General features: G+C 41.0%; 3 protein-coding genes across 6 annotated transcripts in view; 2 read left to right on the top strand and 1 right to left on the bottom strand.

The window, feature by feature from the left end:
* LOC133960228 (cytochrome b-c1 complex subunit 6, mitochondrial) overlaps window positions 1-21,530 on the top strand; it is a 90,363-nt gene that overhangs the window by 16,720 nt on the left and 52,113 nt on the right. The window lies entirely within an intron of this gene.
* On the bottom strand, window positions 552-2,416 carry xcr1a.1 (chemokine (C motif) receptor 1a, duplicate 1). Its single transcript, XM_062395799.1, has one exon. The coding sequence runs from the start codon at window positions 2,264-2,266 to the stop codon at window positions 1,244-1,246; it is 1,023 nt and encodes a 340-aa protein (XP_062251783.1). The 5' UTR covers window positions 2,267-2,416; the 3' UTR covers window positions 552-1,243.
* Window positions 4,036-20,444, top strand: fyco1a (FYVE and coiled-coil domain autophagy adaptor 1a). Of its 4 annotated transcripts, none has more exons than XM_062395066.1 (18): window positions 4,036-4,279; window positions 5,715-5,829; window positions 6,530-6,636; window positions 6,938-7,063; window positions 7,633-7,739; window positions 9,303-9,446; window positions 9,592-9,685; window positions 9,780-12,284; window positions 12,392-12,484; window positions 13,448-13,566; window positions 13,655-13,822; window positions 14,604-14,753; window positions 14,880-15,109; window positions 16,119-16,272; window positions 16,766-16,858; window positions 17,866-18,076; window positions 18,531-18,640; window positions 18,831-20,444. In XM_062395066.1, exons 2-18 carry the CDS (start codon window positions 5,769-5,771, stop codon window positions 18,904-18,906), a joined length of 4,548 nt encoding a protein of 1,515 aa, XP_062251050.1. In that variant the 5' UTR covers window positions 4,036-4,279; window positions 5,715-5,768; the 3' UTR covers window positions 18,907-20,444. The 4 variants fall into 4 exon arrangements, with proteins under 4 accessions (XP_062251050.1, XP_062251049.1, XP_062251053.1 ...); XM_062395065.1 differs by having other exon boundaries at window positions 5,718-5,829; XM_062395069.1 differs by lacking the exon at window positions 4,036-4,279 and adding an exon at window positions 5,039-5,637.

Genomic DNA, 21,530 nt, shown 5'->3' on the forward strand with positions numbered 1-21,530 from the left:
TATCATCCGCAGATCCAGGGCCGCGGCTGCAGCCACATCGTGGGTTATGATCTTTGGACCGCGTGTCAGAGATCGTAATGGTGGATCCAATATGGTCGGATCCTGTATCATGTTGGCATCTGATAAATGGTGGTGGACCACGGTCGAGGTGGCAGCTGATGGTGGATCTTAATGGCGGCAGTTGACAATGACTGTGGGCTATAGTGGCATCCTATCTTTATAGCGGATCATGATCTTGCTGGTTGCTGACCATAGAATGTGATTGCAGCAGGACTGCTTGTTACATAGTATTTCTCCTCAGATACTCGACCATTACTGACAATAACCCATCAATTCATTGACCTTCAGTTATGCTTCAAAATGTTTATTCTAATCAATGCTGCTAATACCCTTATCTTGATGATGTTGTCCTTTACACACATCTATTGCACTTCTGTCCGTCCTGGGAGAGGGATCCCTCACATGTGTCTCTCCCTGAGGTTTCTACGTTCTTTTGACCCTGTTAAAAGGTTGTTTTTGTAGAGTTTCCATACTCTTGTTGATGGTTAAGGGCAGAGAACGTCACACCTGGTTAAATCGCTAAGAGACAAATTGTGATTAGTGAATATGGGCTATACAAATACAATTTGATTGATTGATTGATTGATTGACAGTTGAGTGGCACAGCCAGCACTGCATGCAAAGAAGAATTCAGAAGAAGTCCGTTCGTGCAAATTTCTGTGGAATTTCAGGACTGCTCAAAGGAATCTGCAGGCAGATTACACAAATCTACGTATGAATTAACAGAAACAAGAGGATTAAATAGATAGATTTTTAACAAACCAGCATATTTGTATCACAATAGGGTGTTTAATAAAGCACTTTCATAATCACAATATATGTAATCCAAAAACAAGATTAAGCTATAAAAAGACACATTATATGAAATTTGCCCCAAAAAGTAAACAAAAGATGAAAAACGCTAATTCTAATAAAAAAGTATTTGCACTGTGAAGATATTTGCTACAGTTATTTCACTTCCACTCTGAATGATATTTGTATTATCCCGTGACATCACATACAAACGATATGTTAAGACAAATGTTTAACACTGATACACACATTTTATTAATAAACAATGAAAGTCAAATTCAGATTTTGATACAAACAGAAACAAATAAGTAGATTCGCCCAAATGCACAGTTTTATATGCTCTAAATAAAATCTGAAGGAAATGCTACAAAACATGATGCTTGGTCAGTAACTAGTACAGTGATCCGTGTGAGATGAGGTTTTGCATTCTGACCTGCGGCTCCTGGACTGCACTTTTCCGACTTAACATTTGCTGCAGCATTGACTTCAGATGGCTCCTGAACTTCACACCAACAAACGCATAAAAGACAGGGTTGAGGCAGCAGTGGGAGAAAGCAATGAGCCGACACACATGGAACGCATAATCGAGCTGGATGCTGACTTTACAGTCGTCAAACGGTGGGACCAAGTTGTCATCCAGAGTCCTCAGAAATATCACCAGGTTGTATGGCACCCAGCCGATGAAGAATACCGCCACGATGCAGAGGACCAGCTTCACTGCTCGGTTCTTCGTGTGGGATCTCGTTTGTGAGATTTTTCTGAGTATCCGGATGTAGCAGAAACCAATCACCACAAAAGCAACCAAGAAGAAAATATTCTGCTGGGAGACAGCAATGCTTTTCCACAGGGTGGATTCGTATTCACAGCCCCAGGAGTCGCTATCCTTGTGGGGGATCGAGATGACAGAGCTGTAGAGCAGGGAGGGCATGGCTGCAACAATACTAATCATCCACATTAGGAGGGACAGGAAAATACCAGTTTTGAGTTTTTGGATCCTCAGGTCAGAGAGAGGGTGGACCACTGCCAGGTACCTGTAGATGGTCATGATGGTCAGGAAGAGGACGCTGCTGTAGAACCCAATGAAGAAGACAAAAGTCACGATTTTGCAGAGAATGTTTGAAAACATCCACCCCCAGATGTGGTAGATGGCCCAGAAGGGGAGGCCGGTGGTGAAGATGAGGTCAGAGATGGCCAGGTTGAGGATGAAGATGTTGGTGAGGGACCTGAGGTTCTCGTACAGAGCCAGGATCACGAGGACAAGAATGTTTCCTGTGAGGCTCAGTGTGATCACCACAGAGAAGAAAACAGGGACGACGTAGGATCCAAATGTGACCACACCGTCCTTTTCACAGAGAAAGTCATCATCGCTGTCATAGTCATAGTCATAATGGCTCCCATTGATGGACTTGTTCATTATTGGTCAACTGAAACATACAAAAAGAAATATAGGCATCATCTTGATTTGACTGAAGATTAGGTTCAGTTTTGCAGCAAACAAGTGACGGAGTTGATACTTACGAATGATGCACCTCTGATAAAGCAAATAAATGACTCACCTCCTTTTAGATGGGACTAGGATGTTGTTGAAAGTGATGTGTTCTCTCTATTAGAAAGAGAACTCAAAAAGCTACAGCTGTAATAGTCTTTTTACAACGGATATTTTCGGTTCCCAATTCTGATTTGTTAACCAGATCGCTTTCACTCTCACCAGCTTAGCTGAGGTATTGTTCTATTTCTTTCATCAACAAACCAAAAAGGAAACGATACTAGACCAATCCCGAGTTAAGATCCTGAGAGGGTCCGACAAAATTTATAATTTTACAAGATTTCACTTTACAGAAATCTACAGACTACAGACTACATTACGATTTTAAAGGACATATATTTAAACCCCTGTTTGATACCCTTGGATCCTTACATATATTTTTTTGACATCCCCCTTTGAGGGATTTATGGGGCCAATACCCCTTTATATTGGAGACATCATTTTGAAAAGCAACACACCTTTCAACAAACACTGTCTGTGCAATTATTAAGATATAAACTACATAAAATGCAGTATCAGCTTACCTTGACTAAACAATGTCAGCTACTGTATAGACTTTATTTTCAATAAACTCAGGATCAGCATGGTTAGATGCATCTAGAGGTTAATTATAGAATTAGAGCCTGACCAGTATATTGGTTGTTCAATTGTTCAGCATTGTTTGTTGATATGAACAAATATGAATAGCCTACTTTTATTTTACAAAAGAAACAATGAAGAAAGCATTTTAATTTATGTTTACAGTTTATGAAAAAAAAATGTATCTTCTTAATTCAAGATCTATATATTTGGTTGTATTGTGTTTTATTTTATTTGAGCGTTTGTTTTTGGTATTGGTAGTTTCTGTATATTTGTACTACTTAATATCAGTTTCTGCACAAGTCCATTATATCAGTATGGCTTCTGCTGAGAATACACATGATGGTGAGTAGTATGTTATGCATATAATGTGAATTGTGTGAAATCAGTCAGGCTCTAGAAGAATTACTGTATATGTGTTTTATTTTGGATAAATCGACCCATATGAGACTTTAGAAATAGAGAAATGAGACTTGAGGTACTTCTGCAGCTTTAGTTTTCCACTTTCAAATGGTTCAGGTACGCACGAGAAACAAATACGCAAGTGCACGCACGCACCCACACACGCTCGCAACCAAATGAACAGCCTCTCATCAGACCCTCTCTTCCTGGTTAATACATGTCTGTGAAACAGCAGGTGCCCGAGTTTATAACACTGGCTTTTTAAAGAGTCTATATTTGAGGTGTTTTCTCAGATTGACAAAGTAAGATCAATCTGATCCTGCTCATCTCGGACATTATGTGTGTCTCACTATTTAACCCAGAGGCTTTACAGGCCAGTGCTGACTCACTATGTGGCTGCAGTTATAATCTCAACAGGGAGAAACATAGAGTCCCGAAGAAACGACAGTGATCAGCTGTCACTAAAACAAAGAAGTAAAGTGGGTCACGTACTAAGAGCTGTCATTGGTCACATGACACCTCTGTTTACTCTGCTCCTGCAACCAAACTATCCCGCTTTATGATCCCGCCCACCTGCCTCAAAGCCATTGGCTCGAGGATGATTTGTCACTCTCTCATTGGACAGCACACTTTTCAATCATCAAACTTGTAGCAAGTTTGTTTACTCGCAAGAACGACTTTGGTGTTTGTGGTCACATCAAGTAAAGTAAAGTTATTATTATTTTTCTTTTCTTTGTCTTCACCCGAGGCTCAGGCCCATATGACATAAAGCTAAGCTAACGCCAGCCGCTAGTGTCACGGTTGTTCTCAAAATGTCTGTCAAGGAATCTCCGGCATGCTGAACATTACAGAGACAACTCAAAATACACGAAGGCCGCCTGTAAAGGATCAAACTAAAAGGTAGGTTCTCTGTTCAGGGTTCATGTTTGTATTAAAAGTGATATAAGCCCTGGAGGAGCCGGGAGTTATAGTTATAAAACTGTTATTGTTGTTTTCACAAGTCACAGTAAACCAGTTTATTTAGCCGTAAGCTTAACAAATGTAACGTAAAACAATTCAATAAATCAGGTTGAACTACGTTGTTAACTTGTTTGTATAAAAGTGTCTGACGCGGCTGTTCCATTGTCACAGTGTAACAGCTTCAATAAAGTTACATTTAAATGCCCTCAATTGAAATCAAATGCTCTGTTTACTTCCGCACAACAGGAGGTGGAAGGGGGAAACAATGACAGCTGCACACTGCTCAGTGATGTCTGATATAAGCATCTCCTCTGTGTTGTTCATTTGGCTCTGAGATGTGGATTCAGCGTCATCGCAGCTATAATTTGTGGTTTTGTATCATCGTGGTTAAAGCAGCATCTCTCTCAACTCTCTGAAAACCTACTTTGACCAGAGCCTCTTTAAATCTGATACACAGGCAACAAATGTGTACATGTCAGCCCCTTAAATATGCCTGAGCTTTCCTCTATAAGTCACACTGAGCTGAGGATCGAACCACCGACCTTGTGGTTAGTGGATGACCCGCTTTACACGTTTAACATCTTTCACAAATCCGTTTTTTTTTTTTTATTTTTATTTTCCTGAGTTCATTTTTTCCACTGATCTACATATGTTTCTGTGTCTGTTCTGTGTTTTAGGATGTTCTGTGTTTTAGGATGATCGCTGCGTCTCTATTGTTTTTTTCAGCTTGTGTTTGCAAAAACTTGTACTTGCAGAAGATATATTATCGCAATGGGATCCTCCTTGGCCCTGCTAACTTTCCAGCGAATCATTCAATTGTATTATCCTCCAGTACACTGTGGATGTTTGCTCTCATTATGGGATATGTACTTTATTACTTATTTATGCGTTTACCAACATGCAAACTTTATGAATCAATCAGGCGCATCATCCAACACAAAGTTCAAGAAGCAGGATGTTTGACTTTTCCCGATCCGAAGTTCAAGTAGCAGAATGTTTTACTTTTTGTTGTAGCTCCTACGTCGATCAAAGTGTCTCAACCTCTGGCTCAATACTCATCAGAACAGTCATTGACTATTAAAAAAACAAATATATGGTGATTTACAGATGGGAATAAAAGATTGCAGTTGAACATTGGTTGTTAGTCACAAGATCAGAATTTGCTGTAGTATTTTTATATTGATTAACATTATTCAATTTACAGATTATAAAGATCAAATTACATATGGGATAGACCATTAGATGTTTCTTCTGAACTGGACAATGGGCTGAAGGAAAACTCTGATTAATCCAGAATTGTACGTACAAATTTGCTCATGCCTGGACTATTCATGTCCGTCTTTTGTTCCTGACTGATTCTGATTCTCTGATTCAGCAGACTGGATGTGACCTTGTGACCCCTGGTTGCCAGGGAGAAATCAGCGTGGCCATGGCCACAGGGGCTACTGTTGGGGAGAGCCAACTCCAGAGGATTATCAGAGATCTGCACGGTAGGCCAGCATTATGTAGGTATGCCTGTCAGTGTGTGTGTGTGAATAGATTGGCAGCAGCAGCAGGCAGTCGCTGGCTGACACGATGTGACTGAAAAGAAGAGAGAAGAGTGAGAGAGATTTGCTGCTATGTCATGACCTCAATCTCGGTGTCAAATCTAAGTTTTTTTTTTATGCCTGGAAATACCTTGCCTCTGCTGGTCACCAGATTATTTTGGAAAACATACATCTGACCACATGTTTGTGTAGTAAGGGTGTGGTGGAAGCCTTTGACAGCATGCAGCAAGAGAGAGAGTGCGTGCGAAGGGTGCATCCGTCACGGGTGTCCTTCCATTTTATACGATGGATACGAGGCAAGTTTTTAATGTACTCTTGATAACGGTGGTACTGGAAATATTTTTTTAAAGTGTTGAAGAGTTAGACGCCAGGAGGGGCCTGAGTGCTGTAGCTGGAAATCCACCAATAAAATAGAGTTAAACAGTTTTTTACAATCTTACTCTCAGTTCTTTTGCTGGAAGACATTTTAAAGAAATATAATCTTTCCTGTTTTTTATTGCTTTTTCCTTCCTGCTCATTCTGTGCCGGATATATATTTTTTATTTATTTGTCTAGAAGACAATAACCGAGTGAATGTTTTATTTATTTTATTTGAGAAACATTTATTAATCCTTGAATATGTATGTGTGTTTGTGAATTTCAGAAGCTGTTGCAGAGCTGGCAAAGGAGTACAGGGAAAGTGGGGAGCCAATCACAGATGACAGTACCAACCTGCACAAATTCTCTTATAAGCTGGAGTACCTGCTACAGGTATGAATCCCAACTAGTCACTGTGAAGATAAGGTTTTTACATTTCAAATAAGATACCACTAGTTAGACATATAAAACACATATATGCGCACTAAACACAGAACCTCACATGATGAGTTTTGTATCTGTCTTTTTGACAAACTGTAAATGCAAGATTTTTTATTGAGCTAACAATTCAGGTGATCAGTTTCAAAATGGATAATTGTTTGTAGAATGGGATTATTTTCTGTCCTGAAAATAAGACATACCTGAGAAAAGATAATCCACATAACAGTTTATTTAACCTGTATGTTTCTTTCAGTTTGACCAGAAGGAGAAGAGCACATTTCTTGGTACAAAGAAGGACTATTGGGACTATTTCAGCGACTGTCTGGCAAAGATCAAAGGGGCCAATGATGGGATCCGCTTTGTCAGATCCACCTCTGAAGTATGAACATTTTGGGTTTTTTTTTCATGGCATCATCACTAATATTGCACTGATTATAAACTGTTCATTGTTTTATCAGATTAACCCTCAAAATTAGTTAAGTTATTCTGAAATCTATTTTCTTTGAAATAGCAAAAAGTGTTTTCTGTCTCATTTCTTATTATTGACACAACACAAAATACACATAAATACTTTCATTTAATAATGTTGCTGCTTACAGTTCAGTTCAATATTTTAGAGCCAAAATACGTTCAAGAAAACAATTTAAATCTTGGCACTGATGTGATGCCTCCTTGTAATTGTGATATAAAAGCAGTGTGCTGTAATTGTTTTCAGTCCTCCATTTTACAAGTTTATATTAGAATGGGCTTCAGTTAAATATGTGTATCATCAATTTATAAACAGTTACATTGTAGTTGAGATAGCACTTTTGAGCAGTAAATAATTAAAAAAAACTAAATGTTGAAAACAAGGTAGATTTTGAAGAGTGAAAGATTCCTCAAGTTTTAGTATAAGGTAAACACTGTCAAAATCACTGTGTAAAATAAATATGTTTTCTGCTTCGACAGCTGAAGACATCTCTGGGGAAGGGGCGAGCATTTATTCGCTACTCCCTCGTACATCAGCGACTGGCCGACACGCTGCAGCAGTGCCTGATGAACCAGCGAGTCACCAGGTAAAACCGACAGTTATTAGTGAACTCCCCTGGCTGTATGGTTTTTAATTAAGATACATATCATTTAATTAAGAAACATATCATTGTACAGACAACTGCTTTATGAATTACAAGGTTTGTAAAAAAAATTGGATAGAGGCTATGAAACATTAAATTTCCCCTCTCTGGGACATGGGCTTGCTGCTTTAGAGGATGTAGTGGTTAGACAGGGGCGAACTGGGACAGTAATTTGCGAGGGGAATTGACTCCTCTCTAGGCCACCCTTTAACACAAAGCACCAGACCTCTTTTTTTGTAGGCGAAAGTCATTCGTTGATAAACAGTTAACACACTAGTAAACAATTCACCACCCTCTGCCTTCTTTTCAATAACTTCATCTTTGTCAAGTGCCATAAGAATCTCAAACAACCAAAACAGAGTATATATGGTATTTTTATGGCTTTTACTTGAAATTCTTCATCAGATGGTCCTGATATTGTCTGGGGGTCACTCTGAGCTGGTGAACTGTCATTGTGAAGTGAAATTTAGTTTGTGGAAACCTTATTTTGTTGCTTGAATTTAAGTTTTTCTTCATTTTAAAGTTTGATTAATTCTTTGCAAAGTTCTTAAGAGAAATCAATGTTATCTCAATTTAATTTTTTGAAAACTAATTTCAGATTTCAGTCGTAATTTTTTATCAATTAGTGTATTCATTATTTATTGTTACTTAATTCAGTTCAATCGATTTTGTTAAATTAGTTAATTTTTCACCTCAATAATTCATTAATGCTTTTGCTGACTGAAAAAATGTGCAGCCCATTTGGAGGAAGATTGCTTTTACTTTTAAATCACTCTAACACGCTGGTAACTTAGCTTTCAGAAACAATGGCCACTGTGACATGAGTAGAGTCTGGCTTGACCACAGTCCTGTACTGCATCTGAGGCAAGCGCTTATCGCTTATTTTCTCTGCCTCTCTGCTGCACCTTTCCTTTTCCACTGACCACGACCTGGCATTTCGCCGGCGACATGTTATATAACTAAAAATCAGAATCGGGTGTACGGCTGATACAATGATTTTAGATAGCGTAGCTGTAATATCATTTGGCTGCTATGTGCTTCCGAGAGACAAGTCCGACGTGAGTAAGTCAGTTGCCAGATAAGTGGATTTGAAAGGTCCGTCTGCTTATTATTGCTAATCAAGTTATCAGTTCAAGGCCAATAAAGACAATCTGGCAAGCGGGAAATGTCCTGATGTACCCGATGTGCAGTCCACCACTGTGGTCAGTGATAGCAGAATATAAAGAGTAGTATAATTATGAAGACATATTAAAAGTAAATTGTTTTTGATCAATGATGTGTACGTGTAGAGCTGTTCATATGAATGGTACCAAATGGAAGAGGAGGAAGAATAGCACTGTTTGGTGTTTTTGAAGAATAACTTAATTTCCTGGTAGAGGTTTAAGTTTCCTCCAGTAGTGATAAGGGTAAATATTAGAGAAAAATTGTCTTATTCAGCCACTATAACTGGTTACAGTCATTGCACTATATATTGATTTAACCTCTCCCTCTTCTCTCCTCGTGTAGTGACTGGTTCTACGCTAGAAGCCCCTTCCTGAAGCCCCATCTCAGTGTTGACATCATCAATCACCTGTATGAACTCAATGAGGTCCAGTTTGACGTGGCCTCCAGAGGACATGATCTTGATGCCTCCTGGCCCACTTTTGCAAGGTAGGAACACAAAAAACTACTAAAACAACATTAAGGGCAAAAACAAAGCATGAAAAAGATCCATCAGATAACTGAATAAGCATTATCAAAGGTAAGATGTGTTTACAGTAAACAGTATCATTACAGTTTGTTTTCTGATGATCAGGAGGACACTGGGAAGTGGAAACTCACCTGGCCACATGTGGAAACCACCCAGTCGCAGTTCCAGTATTAACAGTCTGGCCAGCACCTACTCCCAGGTAACTGATCCATGTCTCCAAAAACATTTTTTAATTGCTACGGGACCTTAATCACTTCTTCTCTTCTCTTCCCATTTTTCTTACAACCATCCAGCAAGCACCTGAGTTCCCCTCCAGCCCCGACTATGGTCAGAGTCTGCTAAATGACCTTAATGATTCCCTTCCTACGTGCTCCGAAGATGTCGGGACAGTTGAAGACCTTCGCCTAGAACTGGACCAGTCCGAGCTGAAGCAGCGAGAACTCTTCGATAAGGTGCAGCTGCTGGGCGAGGAGGCAGCTGAGCTCAGGGTTGTAGTCGTCGAGCTCCAGAGGCAGCTGGATGTGTCGCTTTCTGCCCAGGAGGAGCAACGGGGCTTGCAGGGAGAACTCATGACTCTGCAAGGGAGAGAGGAGGCCCTGTCCAGAGAGGTGGAAACACTTAGGACTAGGGACAAAACAACAGAGGCTGAACAACGCCTGCTTCATGAAAAGTTGGCAACTGCTGAAGGGAAGAACATAGAGCTAATGGCCAAGTTAGACGGGGTTCTGAATGAGAAGGGCCAGCAAGCAACCAGCTACTTTGACTCCGCACAAAAGATACATGAGTTGCTGGACAGATTGAAAGATGCAGAGAAAGGGAAGATGGAAGCTACTGCAGAGGCAGAGGAGAAGAAGAGGCTGGCAGAAAGACTGGAGGACGAGCTGAGATTAAAGGAGGCAGCTGCAAAGGATGGTGAGATCAAATTTGGAGCATTAGTTGCATCTGCGTCTGAGGAGAAGGCCACATTGATGGCGAAAGTGGAACAACAGTGTAGTGCACATGACAAGCTACAGGGGGCATTGACATTAAGAGAGAAGGAGGCAAGCAACCTACAGAAGCAGCTGCAAGATCTGCAAAGATCTCTAGAGGAGAGAGAGAAAGAGGTGGAGTTTGTGAAGAGGATGGCACAAGAAGATAACGATGAAATGCACAAGAATGTCGGTGGCTTAAAAAAAAAGCTAGAAACAGAAGTAACCGCTCTTAAGGGGCAGGTTGAAAAGAAAGAAGCAGAGCTGACCTTAACCTGTGAGACCCTGCAGCAGCTTGAAGCCAAGAACCAAAAGCTTAACACAGAAAGGGAGAAACTGACATGTGGCCTTGCTGAGCTCGAGGGAAGCATCAAAGAACAGACCACAAAGATAGAAGATTACAAGACACAGTGTACCAATTTAATGGAGCTGAATGAGAAGCTGCTGACCAGGGTGAAGAGAAATGAGGAGTGGAAGAGGGAGATGGCAGACAACAGAGCAGTGCTTGAAGCAGAGTTAGCAGCTTTAAGGGCCTCTGAGAAACAGCTTCGCGGACAGATGGACCATACCAAGATGACAGTGGATGAAAAAGAGAAGCTGTTGCGTGAAGAGAACCGCAAGTTGGATGAGAGTCTGCAGCGAGCCACCATGGCCGCAAAGCTCTCAGAGAGCACGTCAAAGCAGCTTGAGCAGGAGAACCAGAGTCTAAGAGAAGAGCAGGACACTGTGAAAGCAGCTCTTGGTCGCATGCAAGCAGATCTGAAGAGTGTTCACGGGCAGATCGGAGAGTTGGAGAAGAATTTAGGAGCTTCACGCAAGAATGAAGCGAGTCTTCAAAAAGAACTCCAAACAAAAGAGGACCTGCTAGTGAGCAAAGAGAGGAACCTTGTTGAGCTTCAGTCCAGGTTAAAGGCTCTGGAGGCCAGGGGGAAGGAGCTTGAGATGGCCAAAGCTGACGCAGAAGCAACCTGTGCTAGACAGACTGAAGTGATCGAGAAGGTGACGTCTGAGAAGCAGACGATGGAGAAATCTCAGCTGGAGAGGAGTGCCGTTCAAGTGAAGGAGAACCAAGAGGTGACAGGAAAGCTGACTGTGTTTGAGGGCCAGTTGGAGCTGAGCCTGAAAGAAGTTGCCAGGTTCCAGGCAGAGGTCCTGGACCTCAGGGTGAAGGTACAGAGGTCTGAGGAAGAAAAGCTTAAATCCCAAGCACAGCTGGAGGTGACAGAAGCCCAAAGAGATGAACTCAGGACTCTGACCGAGCAGCTTAAAGCTCAGACAGAAGCACTGAACCAGAGGCATGTAACAGAGCTGATGGAGTGCAAAAAGAAAGAAGAGACGCTGATCGAACAGCGCGACAAAGAAGTAGCTGCCAACGCCGAATTGGCGATCTCTGCAGCTGCAGTCCGAGAAGAACTATCCGGCCTCAAGGCACGAAACGAGAAGCTGGCCGCAGAGAACAGTGAGACGCGTGAGGGTCTGCACAGGGCAAACACGGAGATGGCCGAGCTGGGGATGACCATCTGCAAGCTGAGTGCTGAGAAAGAAGAGGCCAGAGAGCACTGCACAGGTGACGCTGCCAGGATTTCAGAGATGGAGAAAAAGGTGGAGCTGCTAGAGGAGTGCATGACGGAACTGCGACTGGAGAATAACAGAGTAAGAGAGGAGCTGATGCAGAAGGAGACGCTTCCAGGGACAATCATTGAGCTCCAGGAGCAGCTGGAAAAGGCCAAGAACCAAGTGCAGAGTGTCAAGGACTCCAGCAGAGAGGAGACGGATGCTGTAAAGTTCCAGATGAGCTCAGAGATCATGCATTATCAGAGCCAGATGAAGGTGAGTCAGTCAGAACCTGTCATTGGCATTTACATTCTTAGCACCGTGGCTACAAACATCTATTGTTTCCTCGGTTTCCATTCTCTGATGTTTCTGTGACTCTTCAGAGTACGAATGAACAGCTCGACAAGGTGAAAACTCAGCTGCAGGAGGAGCTGAAGAACGTGTGCAGCCTGCGGGCCAAAGTGTCTGAATTAGAGGTGAGAGTCTTTCAAGCATCACATCATTCGGGGTTACATAATGAGGAAACATGTGGTGGTGGTAGAACCTGTTCTCTAATCTCTGGAGAGTAGCTGCCTTACAATATGAGATATGAGATTTAAAAATAAACTGAGATCAGGAAAAAACCTGTGATGTACTTTTCAATTCTATAGAAAAACATGTACAAGAAGGGATTGTGAACATCACCTGGGATAAACACTTTGTATCTTTGTCATTATTTAATTTGACACACCTCAGGTCACACAATAACCTGCTGATATTTTGTTGACCAACTCATTAACAATAGATGATTGCAGGATCCACTTTGAACTATTGCTTTACGTTGCAGAAAGTTGAGTAGATGCAAAATCCCTGTGGGGTACTGTTTATACTTAAATTAATAACAACATAAAATTGCTTTGAAATGCAACATTTTCTCTTTGGTTTGTTTTCTATGGATATATCATAAGATTTGATTTGAAGGTAGGGATTACCCCAAAAGCTGTTATTGTGTTTTAAGTTGAAAAATAGAAATACATAAATCAGAGCAAATGTCTTAATTGTGACCTAGAATGTCCCTCAGTAGACTTCATACCTTGACCAAGGCCCAGCAAGTAACATACTTTCTATGATATGAGTTACCCAAATATGCCCAATTTTTATTATTAAGATCCGAAAATTATTTAGTCGGGGAAACAATATTTTTTGAAAAAGACCTCACAATGTTAAAGAAAGTTGAAAAAAGATTCCTGAATCTGCCCCCTGATCCGGATCCACACAAAAAAGTAGTTATCTGACCCATACTGCATCCTTCCACCAAATTTTGTGAAAGTCTGTTCGGTAGTTTTGTTTTTATCTTTCTTACACAGGACAGGGGTGAAAACTTAACGACCTTGGCGGAGTTAAAAATCTTTGTTCTGACCCATATTCTTAATATTGTGTCCAACTTAACTTGAATAAAGGCTGAGAACGAGCAGTACCTGGTGCTGACTGGTGAGAAAGATGCTCACATCACAACGACGGAAGCAACCATTCGTCGGACTGAAAGCGAGATTCAGCGACTGACCGAGGCAGTGAGCAAGTGTGTTCCTGACCGACGTGACCCGTGAATTTCATCGTAAAATTTAAAATAACAAGAGATGCTGACTAATTGTTTTTACTCTCTTCAGAGCTGAAGATTCAGACTTTTCTCTCCAGAAGGTGTGCGAGGAACTGAAGGAAAAACTCAACGCAACGCACTCCGACCACCAAAACCAAAACCTGAAGATGACTGCAGAGATTGACGACCTCAACAGCACCAAGGCTTACCTTGAAGAGCGGCTCATTGAGCTTATCCGGTATGACCCGTGTCTATTACTGCTGCCAGCCGTGTCGAGGCTGTCAGCAAAACAGACGGAGAGATTCTTAATGAAGACCGGGCTCAAAGTTCATTTTCTCTGCCTGCTGTTTGATAATCCCATCAGGGGGGGGTGGGTAGCGGTTCCTTTTCGGATTGGTTCTTCCATTCAGAGCAGTTCTCTGATGTTGCTATACTTACCTTTGGTAACATGGGAAAATCAGGTCTGAGCAACAGGATGTGGGGAAAAGTGTTTCTTCGAATGCCGAGATAGTTCATGGGGAACAGATCTGACGGAAAGAGTTTCACAGGGAACAGAGCGGGAAAGATGGAGTTCCAACATGCGATGCACAGAAACACCATTGTAGAGAACAGGCTTTTTATCCATTATTCTTCCCTGAACTTAGCACCAAGCACTGATTCCTCCGTGGATCACAAAGCTTTCCTACTCTGTCTGGGATGAAACACAAGCACATCTATTCAGTCAAATCCCATGGGGGTTTCCCACATTGTTTCAGTCTTTTGTACTCTTGCATTATGTGTGCCTTCATTATTTTTCTCAGTTGTTTGATTTGAGGTCATGAAGCTAGTTCCTAACGTGGGAATTGTGCAATATAAACCCCAAATACCAGTTTGAGTACAATACAGATTTCATCTGCCAACATGGGCATGACATGTTTTATCATCAAACCGAATATGAGTATTTAGAGCGATTTAGTTGAAATCAACATGTAAAAAAAAAGTTTGTCTTGCACTTTTGACTTTTCTATTCAATACCTCAGGGACAAAGATGCTCTGTGGCAGAAGTCAGACGCTCTGGAGTTTGAGCAGAAACTGCGAGCAGAGGAGCGCTGGTGGTTGGATAAAGAGGCGACTCACTGCCTCGGCTGTAAGGGCCAGTTCACCTGGTGGCTGCGCAGACATCACTGCAGGTGGGCTCTCGGTTGCTCCTTTTTTTTTGGATCATCATCACTGAAGCACTTGTGCACATGCATGACTACAGAATCTGTTTTTAGTCATAAAAATTACATTTCTGTTATGGACATTACTTTTCCTAGGCTCTGTGGTCGGATCTTCTGCTACTACTGCAGCAACAACTTTGCAACGACCAAGCACAGCGGGAAGAAGGAGCGCTGCTGCAGGGAGTGCTACACCCAACACAGTGCGGTGGTGGAGAGGTTCACTGAGGCAGAGCTGAGTCCTTCAGAGATCCAGCCTCCTCCACCTGGAGCTGGAGCTCAACCGTCTCCTGAACCGGCTCCGTACAAACCCACCCCTAGGGTAACAGGTGAGATGCACACTGGGAACACACAACTACTTCACACTGCACACTAAAGCCTGAAACATGCTTCTGCGACTGCGTCTGCGTCTTTTCACGCCGCTGTGGCGCAAGACTCGTTTTCATTCATGCTTCCCCAACCGTTGCGCGTCTTACAAAGCAATTCCGCGCCAGAACACTAGGCGGAGTAATGCTTTTTGTCGAAGACGACCTTAGAGACGCCTTCTTTCTTCTTCGTCGATTGTTTATTTACATAGCCACTGCGGCTCCTCGTAGCCTTTTTCTGGCGGACAAATCCGCCAGTCAGTGACAGGTTATACAAGTGATCATACTATCGGATCTCTTCTGCCAAGTGCTCTTCTATTTGGTCCATATTCGTTCTTCTAAATCTTCCGTGATTTCTGCGGGTATTATGGGGCATGAAACCGGAAATGCAGCTCCAGAAGGGATGTAGAGCAGCCCAATCACAGCCTTGCGGGCTGAGTGAGCTTGCGGAGCTTTGCCGTAAATTTTAGAAAAGGGGGTCGACACCCGTCAGCACGTAAGGAGGGATACAGAAGCACGTAAGGGACCCGGTAGGGCTCTTGCGCTTACGGGCCAGTGAAAACGCAGAAGCATGTTTCAGGCTTTAGCTCAAAAGCTTATCACTGTGGTTCCACTTTTTTTTTTTACACTGTGTTACCTGGAAAGCAGAAGTGAAAATCTGACTTCCTCATACTCAGGAATAAAGAGAAAGTTTTGGTAAAGAATTTGATTTGTTGAAAAAAAAGAGAAGAAGGTGACCTTTCCCTCTTGAAAACAAGCTTCTATCATACTTTTGTTTTACGTTTTTTTTGAAAAGGAAATAATAGTGCATCATGTTAAATTTATATTATTAGTGCCTCTAATTAATAAATAATTTCAAAATAGATTTGTTCCTATGTCATATGTGCATTAGGTAACATAATAAAATATGTTGGGGGTTTTCTGTAGCGAATTTTCAGTTATGTATTTTGTTAAATCCATCGATTCCTCACAGTTTCTGATCCCAGCAACAAATCTGACGATGGAGTTTTCGACATCATCACCGAAGAGGAAGTGAATGGCGTCTACGACAGCGACACCACCTCCCAGACCACAGCAGGTTCACTGGATGGAGAACAAGACCGGCGGCCTCCGGGATCTATGGATATGTGAGTGTAACATGAACGTAGGGAGCAGAGCAGAGGGATGAAGATGATACCTTCCAGGACTTCACTAATTGAAAAATACACTGTTTTGCCAGAACTTTGAAACCATTTATTTGTTTCATTGCGAATGTTAATGTACACAAGTACTTGATTCATTAAAAGCAGCTTCATAGTATATATTACAAAGATATTGAATTTTCAATAAGAAATAACAGTGATGAAGACGAGGTAACACTGAATGAGCTCGTGCTGAGAATCAAAATAATCATCTGTAAGTTAATGTAGAGCGTAATAAATTATGGATGTGTTGATTAAATTGAATTAACCAATATAAATGCATTGTCACGAGCCTGGAGTGTGGGAAAAAACTCCTGATGTGCTGTATCTGTGTCGTTCAACCAGAACACTCTTTCCTGCAGTGATTTGTGAATGAAGAATACAATTATTTTTGTTCCGTTTCATTAAAACATGTGGTGTATTGTCTTGGACTTTACAGAGGAACAGGAGACTTAACGCCTGAGGACCAGGAAGAGCACGTCCCCACGGTTCAGGATTCAGAGATCAACCTCCTCAGATCTGGAGAAGTGACGTGAGTCTGACATTGAAATGCATCTCACATACAGATTGAACCTAGTTATGTTTTTGACACCTGATATTAACTAAGTGCCTCAAGTGTCCAAGCAAAGACCCAGTTGACATCTAATTTTTCTAGCGCTTTCTAGCTCAGGTTGCATTTTCCTCTCATTTTTGCAGGTCTACATTACATTACATTACATTACATTTCATTTAGCTGACGCTTTTATCCAAAGCGACTTACAATAAGTGCATTCAAACCCGAGGGTACATACCAAGGACGACAAGAATCAAGAAAATACAAGGTCTACAAAATCAACAGACAATATAAAAAAGATAGAGGAAGGATAATAGAAGGTGGCAGCCACCCATGAAGCCTTTTTTTTGTGTCTTTGCTTTCTACTTGTCTTCACTTCATCTTGTTGTTAAGGTGTTTGAATAACATTCACAGTTGAGGACTGAGGAGAGGACAGCTTTATGTTTTTATTGGCTTATTGCTGCTACCAGCCGAGCTGCTACCTCAATGGTTTGGAAGAGCCACTTGTGATAATGTGGTACATAATCATAGTAGCCTGTGTAGTTGTATTAGATAAGTGCTTTACAAATAAAGTTATTATTATATTATCATAGTAAATAGACTTTTATTGAAGTAGAGTTTTTGTCGTCGTATTGAACTGTTTTACTGTACATGTGTACTGGAGATTCTAGGTATCAAACCACCATGTCTCTGTGAGTGGACCACCTGAGCCACAGCTGCACCATTAATATATTTACAATCCGGTTCAATACGGTTACTCCTCAGAGGTTGTTTGGCCAATTGGATAACAATCCACGATCAATGCGTCTGTGCTGAGTACACCTGTACTGTCAAATGTTCAAACTCAGTCTAATCTCACAATTAGCATTTTATTGCCAGATGTAAATAGCGGATCAGATATATTCCATTTCATACATGAGTCATATCATATTGGTTGAATTAATGCCACTTCAGTGCATGTAAACCTTGATGTGTTGTTCTTTCAGCATGGCCGTTCCCCTCAGCATTGACGCTATCTGTCAGTTTGGGGAGGGCTCTCGGGAACTCTTCGTCAAGTCCAGCTGCTACAGTGTGATAACCGTCCCTGTAGACGACTGCGGACCGACCATCAGCTGGATGTTCTCCTCGGAGCCCAAAAGCATCTCCTTCAGTGTGGTCTACCGGGAATCTGCTGACACGCAGGTGGAGCAGTCCAAGGTAGATGAGCTCACTGTGTTGATTTGTGTTTGAATGCACAAACAACAATGTGCAGTGAGATCCAGGAACCACTGGAAGCCATTGAAGTATAAAGTACCTTTCAAAACATGCCAGAATAATTTTTTCATCAAGACCCCTGAATTATTATTTGAAATGTACATCTCTCAATGTTAAAGAAAGTGAAAAAAAACTGGATCCGGCCCCTGATCCGTTTAGTAGTTTTTGGATAATCCTGCAAACGAACAGACAAACAAACCAATGCAAACGAAAACAAAACATTTTATATTTTTTATTGTCCAATATAAACGGTTTTGTAAGTTAATAAAAAAAAAGTTAAAAGCAGATTAGTGTTGTATTGATCGTGTCATAGATTTTTCAGAACAACCTCAGGGAGAATTTTTCTGGCCCTGAGTTTCACTTTCACTTCTGACTGATTTCTCTGTTCTGCTCTCAGGTCCTGATTCCTCTGACTCGCTGCAATTCTCATAAGGAGACAATTCAGGGTCAACTGAAGGTCCGACACCCCGGCCTCTACTCACTCATCTTTGACAACTCCTTCTCACGGTATGAAACACCTGACATCCGGCGCATTTCCTCCTGAAATGATTCAACTCTGAACTTGATCCTCATATATGTCTATATGTGTGTACGTTTGCCTGGGTGCACGCATGCACAATTAAATCTTTGTCCCTCAGTGTCTTTGTAAATGGGATCACTATACCCTCCTTTGATCACGAACCCTTTCTTCCTACAGGTTTATCTCCAAGAAAGTCTTTTACCATCTGACCATGGAGAAACCGGTAATCTATGACGGAAGTGACTTTCCCTGATGCTGGATGAAGCACATTGCCACAGAGCGCTCATTCCGATGTCACTGTGGCATCGAGACCGTGCAGAGATGGTGATTCAACTTTTACCCAAAACCTGCTTTTACACAAGTATTGTCAGCATCTTTCAATGTTTCTGTTTAATTTAAGTCTGTGGTGTTGATGCGTTGAGGTGTGATGTGTTTTAACTGTAAGTTAAGTGAAGTGTAGTCAACAACAAGAGGAAGAAACAGAAAGACAAGTGTCTATGCAAGTGTTATCATCAAGTTTTATTATGTTCACCAAGTAATATACAAAAATCAAGTTCAGCCAAGTTTAAATTAACTTTCTCATCTAGAGAAACTGTATTTTTTTGTTTTATCTTTCTGTAATGTTCCTCTGTCTTAAGAATGATTTGGCTTCTCTTTTCCCAAATATGCTGTTACAATAGGGAAGGCAGATCGCTGCACGTAACACAAACAATGTGAAATCTGGTATAAGACCCAGGGGCGAATATTTCTCATGATCATGGCCAGTTTTACAAGTAAAAAGTTTTTTAACAATATTTTAAATCAAATTGCTAAAGGAGGAAGAAGAAGAAGAAGAACTGGTTTGCACGCAGGTTTTTAACTAATTGAATTGTCTGAACATATTTGCACTGTGCTAGTGAAGGAAGGAAACAAGCAGTGACTGACAATAACTGGCCTGGAAAAAAACGTATCTGCTTGAAAACAAAGCATTATGCACTTTGTGCAACTCTCAGGAGGGGACACAACGTTGTCCTTAATAACATGTCCTCATTTAATGTTTTCAGAAAGCTAAAAACAACAAGGCGAGAGAAGGAAATTCTCACAGATATTAAGGAGGCCTGTGCTTACTGAGGACAGTCTGACTGTGTGTCATTATGATGACACTATTTCAATATATTTACTCACTAATGAGCTACTGTACTTTTAAAGTGCCTTTTAACTCTAATCACCAGGACTTAGTTTTTCTCTTGTAGCATATTTGACTCTTTATCCTCACAGAATATGATTTCTCAGTAGAAACCTTCTGTCATTTAAATCACAATATAACATGCACAACATCATACATTTCAGTTGAATCGTTTTCATTATAATCTCTGGAATCGGTCCCTCTGGCTTTTCCTGTCTCTCTCAGTGATGAAATGCGTTGACATTTTTTCTCAATTTTATTGTTTAGTTTTTTTCAAACATGAAGCAATTTGAAAAGAATCAGCCTGATCACTTATGGACACTGCCTAACATTTATTGAAGCGCTCGATGCTGCATTTACAGAGATCTTGTTGTCTCACAGTCGGCTCTCTTTTATACTTTTGATGAGTGTAAATCGGTGCAATTTCTATGCAAAGTCTCATATTTTCTCTGCAGTGCTGCAATTTGTGATAATTACTTTATACTTTGTTATGAACTATATGAAATCTGTTAAGTTTACATTATCACATGGTGACAGATTTTTGTACTTGCTCTAACATCCAGTGGAATAAATCTGAACATTATCACTACGAGCACTCGGTTTGGTGATATGGTCATTTGATCTGATTAATGTCTGTTTCTTTTTTTCTTTTATTACATCCCCGTATTACAAATGCCTTTACTCCCCGTTAGTGACTAACTTTTGGAGTTATCTTGCTGTTATGCCCAAACTTATCCCAACATTCTTTGGACTTCTTTGTGATGTGAGGGCCTGCAGTTCATCCTGTGATATTGGAGATTGTACTTTTTAGATGTCAGCTATGTCAGCATCCTGCAGGAGGCAACGGAGCTAACTTTAGTTTTCTGGAAAAGCTGTCATCTGAGCCGAGCGCTTACATTTTCCTCAACCGGAGAACGAGCTCCTTTAAGAATAAGTTTGATTCAGCCATAACATGCAAACTCCTCATATTACAGTTGGGTCTACAGGTAAAACTAGCGTGAAATTGTTTTTAGTAATTGCTTTACAAATATGTAATTATTTGAAAAAGTTCACAAATATTGCCCTAAATCCAGTAAGTAAGGTTAGTATTAAATAGATACACACCACTTATTTAAAATGTCTTTAGAGCTTAATATGGTGAACTGCTGCTGCCATTTAGGATTTACATTTTCATATACGTGGTGGATTTAAGATTTCCTGTTACTGTCCTGAACATTTTGTTTCAGTGGTGTACAGTTATTATAATAAGACTTGGTCCTGGCTGAAGCTAATGACCATTTTCACAACATTTATAATCTATGAGAGGTGCATGTTGTGCTTTGACACCTAGAGGATGTTCTGGAACACTCATATTTCCACAGTTCTAATTCTGTGTGTGTGAAACAGCCAGACTCAGGAAAGCAGGCAGATGAATTTTAAACATTGGTTTAATCTCAGTGGGGAAGGTACCAGCTCATGTTTCCCTTCAAAATAAAAGAGAAACGTATCCCTTCATGGTTGTGAAACCCTGTTAATTAGACTGTAATCTTCAGAACGCAGTGTTACTAACACCTATATACACGGTTACGACCAGAAACAACTCATCCACAACCATTTCTTACTGCAGCTTTTGATGGAGCCTTTTACTCTGAAAAGAAAGACAGGAATTGCTTTATTGTGACTGTGATGCTTGGTGAGATGTTTTTGTTCTCACCTGGAGAGAGAGCGAGAGG

This window comes from Platichthys flesus, chromosome 9 (genome assembly GCF_949316205.1).
Source record: "Platichthys flesus chromosome 9, fPlaFle2.1, whole genome shotgun sequence".
Classification (NCBI taxonomy): Eukaryota; Metazoa; Chordata; class Actinopteri; order Pleuronectiformes; family Pleuronectidae; genus Platichthys; species Platichthys flesus.